Below are 14,438 nucleotides of genomic sequence, written 5' to 3' on the forward strand. Positions count from 1 at the left end.
GACGGCAGGAGCAAGTACCAGAGAGTACCCCATCAACTTCCCCCGGGGGGAGTGATAAAAATCTGCCATTACGATGAATTTAGGCCGATACTGTACTGGATGTTGGTGCCGGGGCGGCCACCAAAAACATTCATTGTAATTTTCGGTGCCAGCTAATGGCTCTACCGGTGCCTTCCGCTGCTTCGGCTGGCTGCAGACGGCATAAACGTAACTTTCGAGGATCCCGAACCCGGGGAACGCAGAACAAATACAAAATGGCGCGTTTTACGGGGCGCTCATGAAAAGTACGAGGTTCTAGTGGTCCTTCAGTGGGGACGTCCTAGTCGTCGTCGTCGTCGCCGCGGCCGCCAGTAAATGGGGTCGTTTTCGAGACGATCGCCGCCCCGTTACCAGGACCAATAACACTAAAACCCACACTTTCAACCCGATCCATCCACTCCATAAACGGTGCCGCGTTTCGCATTTAATTGTGCAATAAAAATTAGTTCCCTTTGAGCACTGCGCGCAGGGTCACCGTACCATTGCGGCCTGAAATTCGGTGGTCCCGAAAAACGGGACCTCAGAGTGCTGTGGCCTCTGGAAGCGGAGCGAGCCATACCATCCGATCCGTAAAGGATCGCTAGAAACTAGTTTCACTCTCGATTTAATTTGCGGTAATTCATTTCTCGCAAAAAGGATCGCATCATCTTCGCCCGCCTGCACGGCGTCCAGACTCTGTCCAGACGATCCGGTGCACCGTTCTAGGTGTCCTGGGGGATAGGGCACCGACCTGCAATGATACAGCCATTTCCATCTCGAGACCCATCTCGTAGCAAAGGGTACGGATCATCCTACCACATCACCCGGCGCATTCTTTGAGTCACTCGTTGGTCTTCGATGTGAAGTGAGCCCTATATGTCCGTCTTAATAAAATGCGGACTAAAAGTATTTTAACAAAACATTAAAAATAAAAACACGTGGATGCGAACGTCCTAAAGTTGATGGAGAAAAGCAGTAAGGTAGTGTGTAGTTGTTACGTAAACTGTAGCTACGGTTGCGGCCTATTACGGGATCGGCTGGTTTCTCAGAACAAGAAACAAAGACCGGAAAGATGGCGGCGATAGAGCCTTTTCTGAAGCAAAGCCGTCTTTTTTGACTGCAACGGCCTGCAACGAATGTAGCTTCTCGATGTAGGGTTCTCTGCTGACGCCACACTAGCACCTGGCCTTTGCCTGAGAGTTTGCACAAGAGAACACATTTCTTGGAACCGGAGTGGCAGTGGATTCATCTGGCAGCTCTCTTGATTACGGCAACCCTCTCTTTTGGGTGGGGGACGGGAGCCTTCCGTGAATTTAGAGGATCCAGCAGTTCATCATTCATGAAGGTAGGCTCTGCCCGATTACGTTGGGTTTCCCGTGAAAAGCTGGCTCACAAACCGGAAGATGATAGTAACCGGGGCACCGGGGGTTGCTATATTAGTGCCCATAGCGGGCTCTACTGAACACGAGCGTGAAGACCAGGGGCACTATTGCTGGCGAGTTAGGAACATAAATTGAAACATGAGCTCCCTGCGGTGGGTTTCGTAACATCGTCTTACATTTGGCCGAGAGATGAGTTCAATGTACGAGGGGCTGCAGTATTTAATTACGTTAATGGAAATATGATATGAATTCAAATCTTCAAAAGTGGTTGGAATTGAGTTTAAAACAAAATAGCAAAACGTGATTGAGTTTTAGTTTTAGTTAAACAGATAAAACTGGTGTTAATTGATGCTAAAACAAACATTAAAAGTTTTAGATTAAAGCAAAGGGACCAAATCCTTGAATGTATTAAAACAACATTAAACTCCAACCAAACCAAAGGACCACTTGTCTCCCGAAACATGGATACACTGAACAGCGGAAAGTTAAAAATGAACGAATCAAACCAACACAGCAAAAAACCACAGCACTTCACTTGCACTCGCTTTGACAGGCGCGCGCCTGGCACTCGCAAGGATTGCTCCGCCGGCGTCAAGGATCGGTCCACACAGTCACAGCCACCGAAAGCCTCGCGCACGGTTCCCTTGGCGCTCGTGCAGGCCATTAGAAGGTCGTCGCTTAAAATGTCGTTCCGCCATCATCATTTCGCCCGACACCCGGGCTCTTGCCGCTGCTTGCACCGCCCGTACGCCACTCACTGATCCAGCGGCACAAGACGCTAAGGGGAAATAATGGCAGCCGGCGCAGGCAACCGGCGGGCCTCGGTGTGGTGAAACCCATTTTTCCCAGACACTCTCGCACACACTCCCCGCTGTTGCTACCGCTAATAACCCAACCGGCCGCAAGTGGCACAGCATTACACGGGTGCGCGCTCCTGCTCGAAAGGAGCGAAAGTGTCGCGTAACGAGCGGTTAAAAATATCCCGACAAGCAACATTCGGTTGTTTAGTCGGATGGTACTTTCGGTTTGGTGCGCGTCCCCGGCGCGTCCGTTGCGAACCGGCGACGCTTGGTCCCGGCCCTGGCGTCGCAGGACGCGACCTCCACCAGCAGGATGTCATTATAAATTTATTATCGCAGCACGAAAATTACATTCCCGGTTTCAGGGTGCTCGGCGTTCGCGAAGCTGGCTTGGGTGGCGTGCGACAGATGGTTAAGCGGCCAAAAAGGACACACACGCCGGGGTCCCGCGGTGGTGGCGGTGTTTGACGTGACACCGTGATGGGCAAAAGATTTTCCGCCCGATCCGTGCGAGCAGAGAAGCGCTCCTTTGCATTAATTGATTCGATTCGTGAATTGTTGATGAGGTGCTCAACGACGGGGTCAAATGTTGCCAACATCACAGGCGCAAAACATTTCCATTTTAATGAAAGGCTTTGTAAAAAATCAGTAAAACTGAAAGCAGTGAAGAGAGACATTAAAATTGCACTATAATCTATGGGGGGTGCACATTGCTTGATGTCTGTGCCAAGAGTTCGAAAACAAGGGTTTTTTTTTTAAATTTTGATTCATTTCCTCACAACATTATTTGATACAATGTTTTCTTTGTAAGGGAGACAGCAGCATTGAGATATTCCATTATTTCAGTGAATAGTGCTTGAAAGGCAGCCTTCCTCATAATTTCCGAAGTGAGGATTTCTGTGCCGTTGGAAAAGGGTAGCTCCGGTCATAGTAGTTTATTCAAAAGAATGCTGAACCCCTCATTAATGGTGAAAAAAATGCTAGCGAACTCCACAGGGTTCCAGAAGCTCAGTAGCAAAGATTGCTGGACGTGCATAATTAGCCAAATGTATTTTGACTTGCCCCATTCACATCGCCCTTGTGGTTTGTGTACTTTGTTTACCGCTGAAACTACTTAATTAGATGAGAAAATGTGTACGATTAAGTGGTACACTTCACCAAACGGTGCAGTGCTCGTTTGGACACAGACTTTGACCCGATATAACCTCTAAGAATGAGCCGGAATAGTTGTTTTGGCATTTTAAAGCTCAAGACGCAATGAATAAATTTGCTATAGGGATACATTAGTTAATTAGAGAAACACATGTTTAATAGCATTACAGCTTGAGACAGCCTGGTAGCGTAAATATCGTATATTAATGAACGTTTATGTAACGTCGATTTTTTATGTGACATCATCCATAATCTGAATCGCCTTTTTCATCTAGTTAGGTAAGCGATTTTTTTTCCTTTTTTCTTGTGTACTATAAAGGCTTTGAGCTGTAGTGGCCCAACATTCGTCTCTTTCTAATCCTAATTTATGATTTTCTAATTCTAAAAAATGATTCTTGTGATTGGCAGTTTCACTGTTTTAATTTAGAAACTGGTGAATAGTCCACAGAAAAGTATGAAACCAAGGAAGCAGACATTAAAACCACAATGACATGAAAACCAACCGACAATGAAACCAAAGAAGCAGACATTAAAAATGCTTATCTAAAACGATCATAAATCAAACTCGTACGAGAAAAAGGAAGGCTTATTACTCAAGAACTGCCACCTTGAATCGCTTTGCTTCTTATAAAATAGGACTTATATTTGAGGAAGCATCGTGTTCGTCGGCAGAGTGTTCTCACGACAGACATTAGAGAGTGCACAGCGGCCACGATAGAAATAAAGTGCAAAGGTAAATTACGACCGGCAGCAAAGTAACCGCTCAGACCGTCTTACGCTGTTGGAGAAACAAATGGATTACAAAAAAAGGCATAATAACAATAGGACCAGAACTGTCAACTGTCTCGATGGCCGAGTGTAAATCTCATGCCCGGCGTCGTGCAAACAAACACATCCCGGACCACTTCCGGACGAGCACTTGAAGATGATGGCAAAGCTCGGTGTGTGTTACTAGTGTCCACGACACGTCCTGATGATGAGCCCCGAAACATCCACGGGGTTTGACAGGACTTCCGGGCACCGTACCTGCACCGTGTACCGAATTGCGCTCAAAACTGAACGGACGCAGAAGCTCCATATGACGACATGAAGGATAGAGAAAAAAATGAAATACAACCCCGAAAGTTATTCTATTGTTTTGCAACACTCACACACTCGTCAGCGTGAGTTTTTCCGAAATGGGAAAAGGGCCTCAGCGAGGCGAAAGGCGGGCGGCTGCCAAGAGGAGTCCCGGCCGGGGTCGTTTCGTTGTCAGTCGACGTGAGTTTTTGGTTTGTGTTTGAGTTGTGACGACCCCCATTATGCCATCGTCGATCACAGGTTCCATGTCACCGAGGGAACTGCCAGGCGACGAGAGTCCTTTTCGATTCGACGCTGCTTGTCTTCATGCCATGTTCGCCCATAAATTCGCCCCCTTCCTGTGGCTCTCGCAACACTGCTCTGCATATTGAATTGAAAGAAGAAGTATTGCACAAACGCCCTGAGACCCTGTGCTGGTGATGGACATTGACTAAGCCATACCCGTAAACCAGGCACTCCTTTCTGAGCATTTCGAAAAAAATGCTTCAGCTTCAAGAGACCATCTAACATTCCATTCCTGCATGTCGGAATTGCGGAACTAATTCCGAACACGATTTCAAATCTGAGTTTCGGATTGTGGTCTAGATGAAAAAAGGATAACCCACCCCCCCACTGGGGAGATGTTCTACCCTCTCGTAAGCCAATAAAACTTGCAACTGCCACTTACTGGTCTTGCAGTCTGCCGGTATCCCGGTAAGGTCGGTGATGCAATGAATTGAATTATGAAAACATCGATATTTCATTACGTGTCGTGTCGAGAGTGCAGTGCGAGACAGGACTTCCCAGCAGATCACACACTTATTGGGGGCCTTAAAATGCGACGATAGACAGCGTCGAGCTCTCCGAACAAGGGCTTTCTTATAAAATCGTGTCACAAATCAAAGGAAGAACACTGAAATTGCTCGCCATGAGGAGGAGGAATTATAATTAACTTTCCGTGTTTCCTCGATACAGACAACGAGAGTCCAGGTCCGTTGTTGCCCGGCGTCGGAAAGACGACGTTCACAAGGAAGGATTTCCGAAAGTGTAGGAGTTCGGTTGAAAGCCTTGTGACACGATGTTATTTCTCATCTTTGCCAAATTCATGCTGTTTTTAATTAACAAAATAGACGCCGTCAGTAAAGCGTCTATCCTACACAGCATCGGCTGGGTTATGATTTCGAAACGAATCGAAACGAATGAGTATGTGACTTTTAGTTCAAAAAACTCGCAACAGACATTCAGATCCGAGAATAGGCCGAAAAAATATTGTTGAAGCTAGTGAATAAAGAAGCTGCCACTGGTACCGGTTGTTGTTCTTAGCTTCAGGTAAGTGTTTTAACTAAATATGTTTAATATACTTTAAATAATGTCTCAACTCAGCATGAGATATTTTGTAAAACGATCCAATAAAACGTTAAAATAAATCGATCCAACAGTATTTTCCATTATCACAATGAAAAAAAAACTTCAGATCATTTTGAGTTCTAGTGTGACTATATAATACATTCAGTTTTTCTAACGTACTTGGTGAAATCAAAAGCATAAGATAGCTCCGGTACTGATTATTTGATAAATCTTTAACCGATAAACAGTTTTAGTCAACATGAATTTGAATGACGAACAAAAGTGCTGGAATTTTCTGGAATGCGTTGTTCGATGGTAATATCTCTTTTTGATGACAACATTTCATTTGATGATGGTGATGATGAATGATGCCCTACAATGTTACGGAACATGATTTCATCGATTTCTAAAGCATCATCAAAGATATCGAAATTGAACGTGATAACTTCCTCTTTTATGGAATTCTCCTACAGCTCTTCATAACTCGTTTGTGTGCTGTTTAGGAACGGGAACGGATTATTATTTTAGAACGGACCCAGTTGTATTAGCGTAGTAACGGCGAATACGGTTTAATATCTTATAATAAGAGGTATTTTAAAATGAAATACGCAATATGTTTGCACGAAATTACCAGTTTTTTTAAAATAAACTTGTAAGAAATATTTGAAGTTTTTTTTTCAATTGAGTATCAAGAAATGGATACGATAATGTTTCCTAAGCATCCCACTGGTTCAACATATCACGACAAACGCGTGCTCGGATCCGGATTTCTGCTTCCCAAGGGCTCCACAGAGTTGGACCACCTCCGAGTCTACTCCGAGGCTCTTCAATGGCGCATGCTAATCACTCAGCGAGAGCTTCACAACTTTAGAGGCTACAGCACAGAACACGGCTCCATGTGAACTCTTTTGATCGCGAGACCAGTGGGTTAACGGGCGAGAACGTACCTGGTGCTGTTCCGGGGAGTCGTTCAGGAATGCACTTTGAAAGCCCTCGACGGACGGTCGGAGTGCATTAGTGGGGCTGCCGACCAACAAGCTCGCCGACCGGACACGGATTTGGCAAAGTGTTTAAAAAGTAGCGCATCGCACCCCATTCGGAGAAAACGCGCAAGGCCATTCGCCCTGATGCTCTGGCCAAAGGCTTCCGATTGAACCGAGCAACCGATTTGCAGCACTCATGAGCGCATCTCGCCTGCTTTTGGGGTGGGTGCAACAGAAAAAAAAACAAGGACGATTCCGTTTGATGCCAGGAGCTAGGCGATAGGCGACCCGACAAAGCATCCGTCGTCGTTTAACTGCCCGGGACACCCCCCGCGGTGCGGTGCGGTGTGAGGTGGTGCGGTGGCGAAATGGATGGCAAACAAGATGTTGTTGGCGCACCGATGCGATGCTGCCCTCTTACCAGCGATAGTGCAGTGTAGACGCGCAAACAGAGCATAATGGAAACAACCGCTGCGCCGAAGAAAAACGACATGATCCTGACGGCGGTGGCGACCCGGACCTCGGAAAACTCCGAAAGGATGTGCGCCGTGTGTCCTTCGCATATGGTGCCACTAATGTTGACGCTCTTGCGTTAAACATGCACTCTTGATGTTGCCAGTTTTTTATGTTGCGGCCGCGAAAAACCGGTATCCCGGTGCGAGAACGATGAACCTGGCCTGGAACCGGCCTGGCAGCACGCTGCGCGGGTGGTGTGCATATCCTTTTTTGGGGGGTGAAAAACATTTTTAACGTTTCTCCCGAAACGTTAGCGAAAGTGGAGTGCTACCCGATGGAGAAGCGCGATGATTGCGCGTCGCGTGCAATCGAAGCCATCATCTTTTGGGGCCACCACATTCGGAGCATCAAACAAGCGGGCCAAAGGCTATTCTTTCGGACCCATTTTTGTTTGGTTTTGTTTGAAAAGATGCTAAATAGTTCCCAAAAAGTGATGATAAGTAATGAGCGCACACCCTATATACTATATACAATTGAGTTTCTTATCAAACTATGTTACTTTAAACCGTGTTGCTCAAGTCTTAACAAAGTCTAAATAAAAATCTTAACGAATCAGTTTATGAAAAATAATTGTTTAGGCGCATCGCATTGGCATTGACACACGTCTGCAGTAAACTTAACTGCCAATTATTTATAAACTTCTCGTACAAAGTGTACCATTAACGGTTTGTTCTAAAATATAATCGAATTCTCGCAGTACCGATGAATCGGTTTCCATGCAAAAGTGGTCAGTTTGAACCCTGCTCAGTGCAAAAGCTTCAAGTTGATTAATATAGCTGATCTAATAATAGTAAATAAATAAAGTACAAAACATTTTTTAGTTATTGAATGTAAGTGTTGGATCTCGATTTGTGTGACACGAATCGTCGACTTTGTGGATTGGGTTTTTTGGAATTCTCTTCGACTTTTGATTTGATTTGACACGAAGATCCTATTCGAATCGAACCTTTTGTTTCGTTCTTTTGGTTCCACTTCCAAACTAGCATACATTAAATACGAATAGCTTATCGGTTATTACTAAGTTATCCTATTCCAGTTAGGGTATCTTTGACTTTTGACTAGACAATTGAGATCCCTTTGACGTGATCGATAAACAAGTGCTAAGCAAGCACGAGGCGTACAGCATACGGAACACTAACGAGTTTGGAATACTCTTCAAACATTGTTCAGTTCGTCAAAACCGGTGGAATTTACTTGCTCAAGCCCGAGCCCCAAACAACAACCGATACCGTCAAACAACTGCGTTGAAACAATAACCGCCCCGTGCCCATACGTGCACGGCGCTTTGCATACCTTTAGGCGCGCTGGCCATCGGGTTAGGAAACTGCCCCGTGCATTTTCATGCGAAACCCGGCCCGCCCCCTCCCCCCACCATTGGAACTGAGCGCGTGGCGGTAGAAAATTGAGATTTTCCGGTTTCGGGCCGGTCAACCAAACTTTGGCGGCCGGCACCGTGGGAAAATTGCGATTAACATTCCATCGGTGAGAGATTTTTGTTTTTTTTAATCCCTCGGTTTTTTGACCTCGTTGACCCTTTAGCTGCCCCGGCAGCACAGTCCGCCGCCACCCAAATAACCAAAAAGTGATTACCCAAAAAACAAAAAAACCATTTCATGAAAATTTGCCTCGAAAATATTCACTCTGCCTACACCAGACCAGCCGCGGTGAGTGAAAAAGGAGGAAAAAACCGTTGGGTGATTTCAAAATAACAACGACCGCTCGGGTTGTGAGTGTGCTGAAAATGAACACGTTTTCCAGGAGCACTCTCCGATGAGGACGTCAGCACTGCCTGCCACACGGCACGGACCGACAAGATGGGCAAGCCGTTTTGGCAGCCGCTCGGTGGGGTTGGTTCAGCGGGAACGGGGCCGTTTAGTGTTGCGTATGCGGAAAATTGACCCAAATTGTTAGAATTATTTTGTTTTTCTTCCTTTCGCCACCCACTACTCCGGAAGTTCTACTCCGAGCCTGCGTGTGCTCCACGTGGCAGCCAACACCAAGCATCCTGCCAAGGGCCGTCGACGGCGCGTATAAGTGTGCCCCTCTTAGACATCGGCCCCGCGGTGGATTGCAGAAGGAATATTTGCTCTAGCTTCGTGGGTTCGTGGGGGGGAAGTGAAAAATTTCGAAATGACCAGCGAATGGTCAGTGTGCGCAGCGGATGCTACATTCTTGCAGCCGACCGCGTCTGGCGTGGGCCGACACGAAGAAACCGTTGGCGCGCGCGCGATTACCATGAATCACTTCATTTCCCGTCCCCCAGCACGGCTCTACCACGAAGTGGAGCGGGAGGTTTCTTGGCCGAATTCTTGGCCTGTAGAGGCGGCCGGCCCGATAAAGTTGGAAAGAAATTTGAGGTTAGAATGCGAGACAAAGTATTTTCGGGAGTGAACGAGGTGCGCCCTCAAGAATCCGAACACACGAGGACCCGTGTTGCCGGCTGGTAGCTTGCGTCTTACCTTTTGGGCGACGAAGATTTCGTAGATCGCACACACGCCCGTAATGGTGATGCCCTGCTCCTTGCACAGCATCGCCGTCGCGACGAACAGCATCGAAAGGCAGAGGTAGCGCCAGCCTAGAAAAAGCAAACGGAAAGAAAAAAGAAGTAATTCGGTTACGGTTGCTAATTTACAACACAACTCAGAGAGTCAGTGGATAAAACAGTAACTTGAAAAAGTTATTGAGGACATAAAATACATAAAATAAGTTAAAATGACATAATAATAACACTAAAAACTGAACAATTGAACGAAAAGGAAGAGATGAACAGTAGAATATAAAAAGAATGTTGCACTAATCAATAACTGTAATAAACATGATAAAAGAGTGAAGAAGAGTGATGAGAATCAGAAAAAGTGTCACCGAAACTGGTCTTACTCAATCACGGCTCAAGTGAGGCGCAATTCGTTCAATATTATATGAAAAGTAAAAGTAAAAACCGAAGCTACGTTACTGCAACAGTTGTAAACTGTTGTCGAAACGATCCGATTCGGATAAAGTACCTCCACTGCTAGGGAAAGGGGTTGCTAGAAATGTAGTTGGCACAAACGGAGTCGAGACGCGCGAGACACACCCGACGGAGGAAAGACGCCTCCGAACACGAACCAATGACCCCGGGTGGGTGATAGCAATAATAGCCCATTTCTAATTCGGTTGCTTCGATTGGGCTCGGTTGGATGCGTTTATCATTGCAACGCAAAGGCAACTGGTAGCGCCAAAACCTCGAAAACGGGTCAAAGAAGATGTTTTCCGTGTGTGTCTCTCTCTCCTTCTGTGGCAGAGAACTATTGGTCCACCGGTTAGCGGCGAACTGGTGTATATAAGATCACGTTCGGCCGAAGAGGAACCATCATTCGGTTGTGATCGTTCACTGAAGCACGTAGACGGTAGACACCAAACAATCAGCAGGCAGACATGAAGGTAAGCTCAGTGTATGCAGTGATGTATTCCGTGGGTGATCATGATTTCGGTCTCTCTGTGTCACAGGCGTTTATCGTGTTCTCTATGGCCCTGGCCCTCGCCAGTGCGGCGCCAGTCGACGACTCCAAGAAGGATAAGCGTGGACTGTGGGAGCTGGGCTCGGAACAGCAGGAGGACTACGAAAGCTATGGGTACGACCATCAGCAGCCTCACTACCATCAGCAGCAGGCCTATGACCATCAGCAGACCTACGACCACCAGGAGCAGCTTCACCATAATCAGCAGACCTACGACCACCATCAGCAGCTTCACCAGCATCAGCAGGCCTATGAACACTATCAGCAGTCTCAGCACCATCAGCAGGTCATCGACCATCAGCAGCACGACGAACATCAACAGCACTATCAGCAGCAGGAACCGCAGCAGCCGCACTACTACGGCCACCACTACTCTACCGAGAAGAAGGTGAAGAAGGTCATCACGGAAAAGGTCCCGGTGCCGTACACGGTCGAGGTCGAGAAACGCATTCCGGTGCACGTGAAGGTGCCGTACCCGGTTGAGGTCGAGAAGAAGGTCCCGGTCGTGGTCGAGAAGAAGTACCCGGTGTACGTGGAGCGGAAGGTTCCAGTCCACGTGGATCGTCCGTATCCGGTTGAGGTGAAGGTGCCCGTGGAAGTGCCCGTGTACCAGAAGGAGTACGTCGAGGTCCCGAAGCCATACGCAGTTCATGTCGACAAGCCATACACAGTGTACGTGAAGGAGCCAGTGTACGTCGAGAAGCCGGTGCCGTTCACCGTGCTCCTGAAGAAGGAGCACAAGAAGTCGTTCTGGGGCTAGGGCAACCTGGGGCGTTGAGATCAATCTCGGCAATAAAGAAAAACTTTGAAAAAACACTCCCCATGCTTTCGGTGTTCATGATCACACCCCCTTCACGGGCAGGATGGACCTTCGTAGAGCAGCTGCAATGCAAATTTTACACTGCGGAACCTACGGTGCAGTAACTACCGTTACACTGGTTTATAGAGTAAATGGTATTTAAGAGTTACAATTATATGGCATTCCTGAAATAGCGTCAGGTATCCATTTTCTCACATATGGATAAGCACTACACTTGACGGGCAGGATGGACTGGTAAAGATCCAGTTAGTGACGTAAAGCACGGGCTACTCTCAGCTATTTAACATTTAACGCGTGATGAGGGTCCATCATAACATTGTTTTTAAGCAGAAGAAGCTTTCGATTTAAGAAATTGTTAGATTTTTTCATTCAAACTTTTTGTTTGTCTTTTTCGTTCGTAAATGACAAAAACATTCCGGTTTGAGTTGGTAATTTATCTTTTGTCATTTATTGTGCGGTGTTTAAACATAAAATAATAGTATATATCTTATGTCGTAGTGTTTCTAAAAAAAAACAAATACGAAACCAAAAAATTAACATCATAAGGCCTAAAATTATCGCTTCAAAGAAGTTATGATTTAATATTTACTTGTAAACACTCGCCGAAAACGATCCATCATTAGACCGATCGCCAATTACATGGACGCCAAGTCAAGCGGTACAATCAATTTAATGAACGACTCAAACAAGGATGCAATTTGCGGGAACTCGCGCTTTTCAAAACCCGCCCCAGGCAGGCGGAGTTGTTCGATTCGAAGAACGTCACACTCTTGGGCGCAGCTGTTTACTTAGGACACAACTTACGGGTCTTACTGCGCTCTGCTTTCGCATTGTTTAGAACGCAAAAAGGTTGACCAAAGCGGAAAAAGGACAAACATTGAAGTAAAAAAAAAGTTAACGGAAGAATTATTTTTTCTTCTTCCTGTTCGCCCGTGCAGTAGAGTAATTAACTGAGGCGCTGCTTCCCGCCCCGCATTCGTATTTGCCGCTCAAACGTCGAAAAGGATCCGTTTGTTTGATGAGCCCTAATTAAAGTATGAAGAAATATAATGATCCAATTATGAAGCAGCTAATTACTAGCAGGAAAAGCAAGGCTTTAATTGTCCGTCCTGCGTCCTGGTAAAGTGACCATGGCAAGGCAACTGCCACTGACCTCGCGTTGGGGCGCGTCCGCCCCAATCGGCCCTGGTCAGTCAGTAATTTGATCTACGGAAAATTTGCATGTAATTAAAAATAATATCCAGCTAATTTCGATGACCAACATTGTTATCGTTGCGCGACGAACCGTAATGATGGGGTTTGGGACGACAAAGATCTATGGAAAAAAAATTATACAGAAACACTAAATCTTTGCGCATTTGTATGCGCGGCGGAGCACCTGTTACCGTGACGAGAAGTGACGAAGATAAGACTGAGGCTCACGCGATCCTGTTTATACAAACCGTTGAGCAAATGACATAATGTCATGCAAAATAGTGTAAAATGTTACTCCCAAACCAGGCAACATTTCCTCTATTTCCATCAAAAATAAATACAAATTGGGAAATAGTAATGGAAAAGAAGTAAAGTGCTGAACATTTCATCAACTTCATTTTTCATTTACCTACCTTCGCATCTTAAAACATCATCATCACGAAGTAGCTTTCTACTATTTTTCGTTCGACTGTTCATTGTTACACTTTCCACCCATATTTCTGCAATGGCGCAATCTTCCAAAATTCCAAAGTGAAGAAAAATTGACACCGTTACGCGGTGCCGTTCTCGCGTCATCAAAGTCCCGAAGATGTGACGAAATGCTTTTGTCGCCACACGTGAACAAGTTCGCGCACGTTCGGGAAAGAAATAGTTCCGTCCATTATCGAGCAGAAATACTTTGGCTCACGAGGGGAGAAAAGGAAGAAAAGAACAGCTCACGGAAAAGCGTCAAGATCAATTGAGTTAGCTTGAGGTTGCTCTTCGCGCAGGGGATTACGTTTGGGTTTGCGGCAACCGCGACCAAGGCGACGACGTTTGTCAATGTCGCCCGATTCCGTCCTTTCGATCGCTGCCGGTGATGCGAATGCGACAGTGAAAAATGGTTCGCCATCTCGACGTTTCCGACGCCGGCGGTCTTCTAAGTGTTTTCTTCTAATCAATCTCAAGATTTTCGTTTGTGGTGCTTACTTTTGGTGTTAGGAAATGCAACAACCATTACGCAATGGCACACAGTAAGGTAGTAAAGTAATTCTGTTAGAGAGAACGCAACCCGAGAGGAAAGGAATAATACCGAAAATGGGACCCAATTTATATAGAAAACGGTTTTTTACCGTATCATTTCGTTTCCAAAATTGTTGGTTTGGTCGTTTTATTGCATCAAACATGTTGGGCAACGATTTGAAGGCGACCCAAGCTCGCCCAGAAAAGAATCTCTATAAGAAAAGTGAGCCACGGGACGTTAAGGTAAGGTGGACGAACAATGGCGCCCGAAGTTGAACATTTTTTGTTGTATGAACTAGCAAAGAAAAGCTTTGACGACACAAATACATGCCTACGTAAAGACATTGAATGCCGGACTTCTGGTTGAAAATATCAATTAAGCTTTCTGTTTTGCAAAAGTATCCGGCGGACAGAAGGTAATACAAGAAACCAAAGAAATATATAAAGAAATTAACCCACTCCATTAATCTCACATAAAACATATTCCGAAAATGATTTTCATAAAATATAGGATAAGAATTACGTTTAAAACGTTTGAATTACGTTACGTTTGAAGAGCATAAAATAAAAGGTAAAATGTCCCAAAATAAGTTACATAATTAAGCTGCCCTTTTCAGCAAGTGAAGAGCCCCAACTTGGGGATTCTATTTTCTCTAATAAAACTCGTA

At 45.7% G+C, this 14,438-nt stretch overlaps 1 protein-coding gene across 1 annotated transcript in view; it reads right to left on the minus strand.

The window, feature by feature from the left end:
- Positions 1–14,438, minus strand: part of LOC131215369 (protein O-mannosyl-transferase Tmtc3-like) — a 151,293-nt gene that overhangs the window by 66,499 nt on the left and 70,356 nt on the right. Inside the window, exon 5 of the mRNA XM_058209757.1 lies at positions 9,717–9,832. Coding sequence (XP_058065740.1) covers positions 9,717–9,832 — 116 coding nt within the window. The remainder of the gene's footprint in view (positions 1–9,716; positions 9,833–14,438) is intronic.

Source organism: Anopheles bellator, chromosome 1 (genome assembly GCF_943735745.2).
Source record: "Anopheles bellator chromosome 1, idAnoBellAS_SP24_06.2, whole genome shotgun sequence".
NCBI lineage: Eukaryota > Metazoa > Arthropoda > Insecta > Diptera > Culicidae > Anopheles > Anopheles bellator.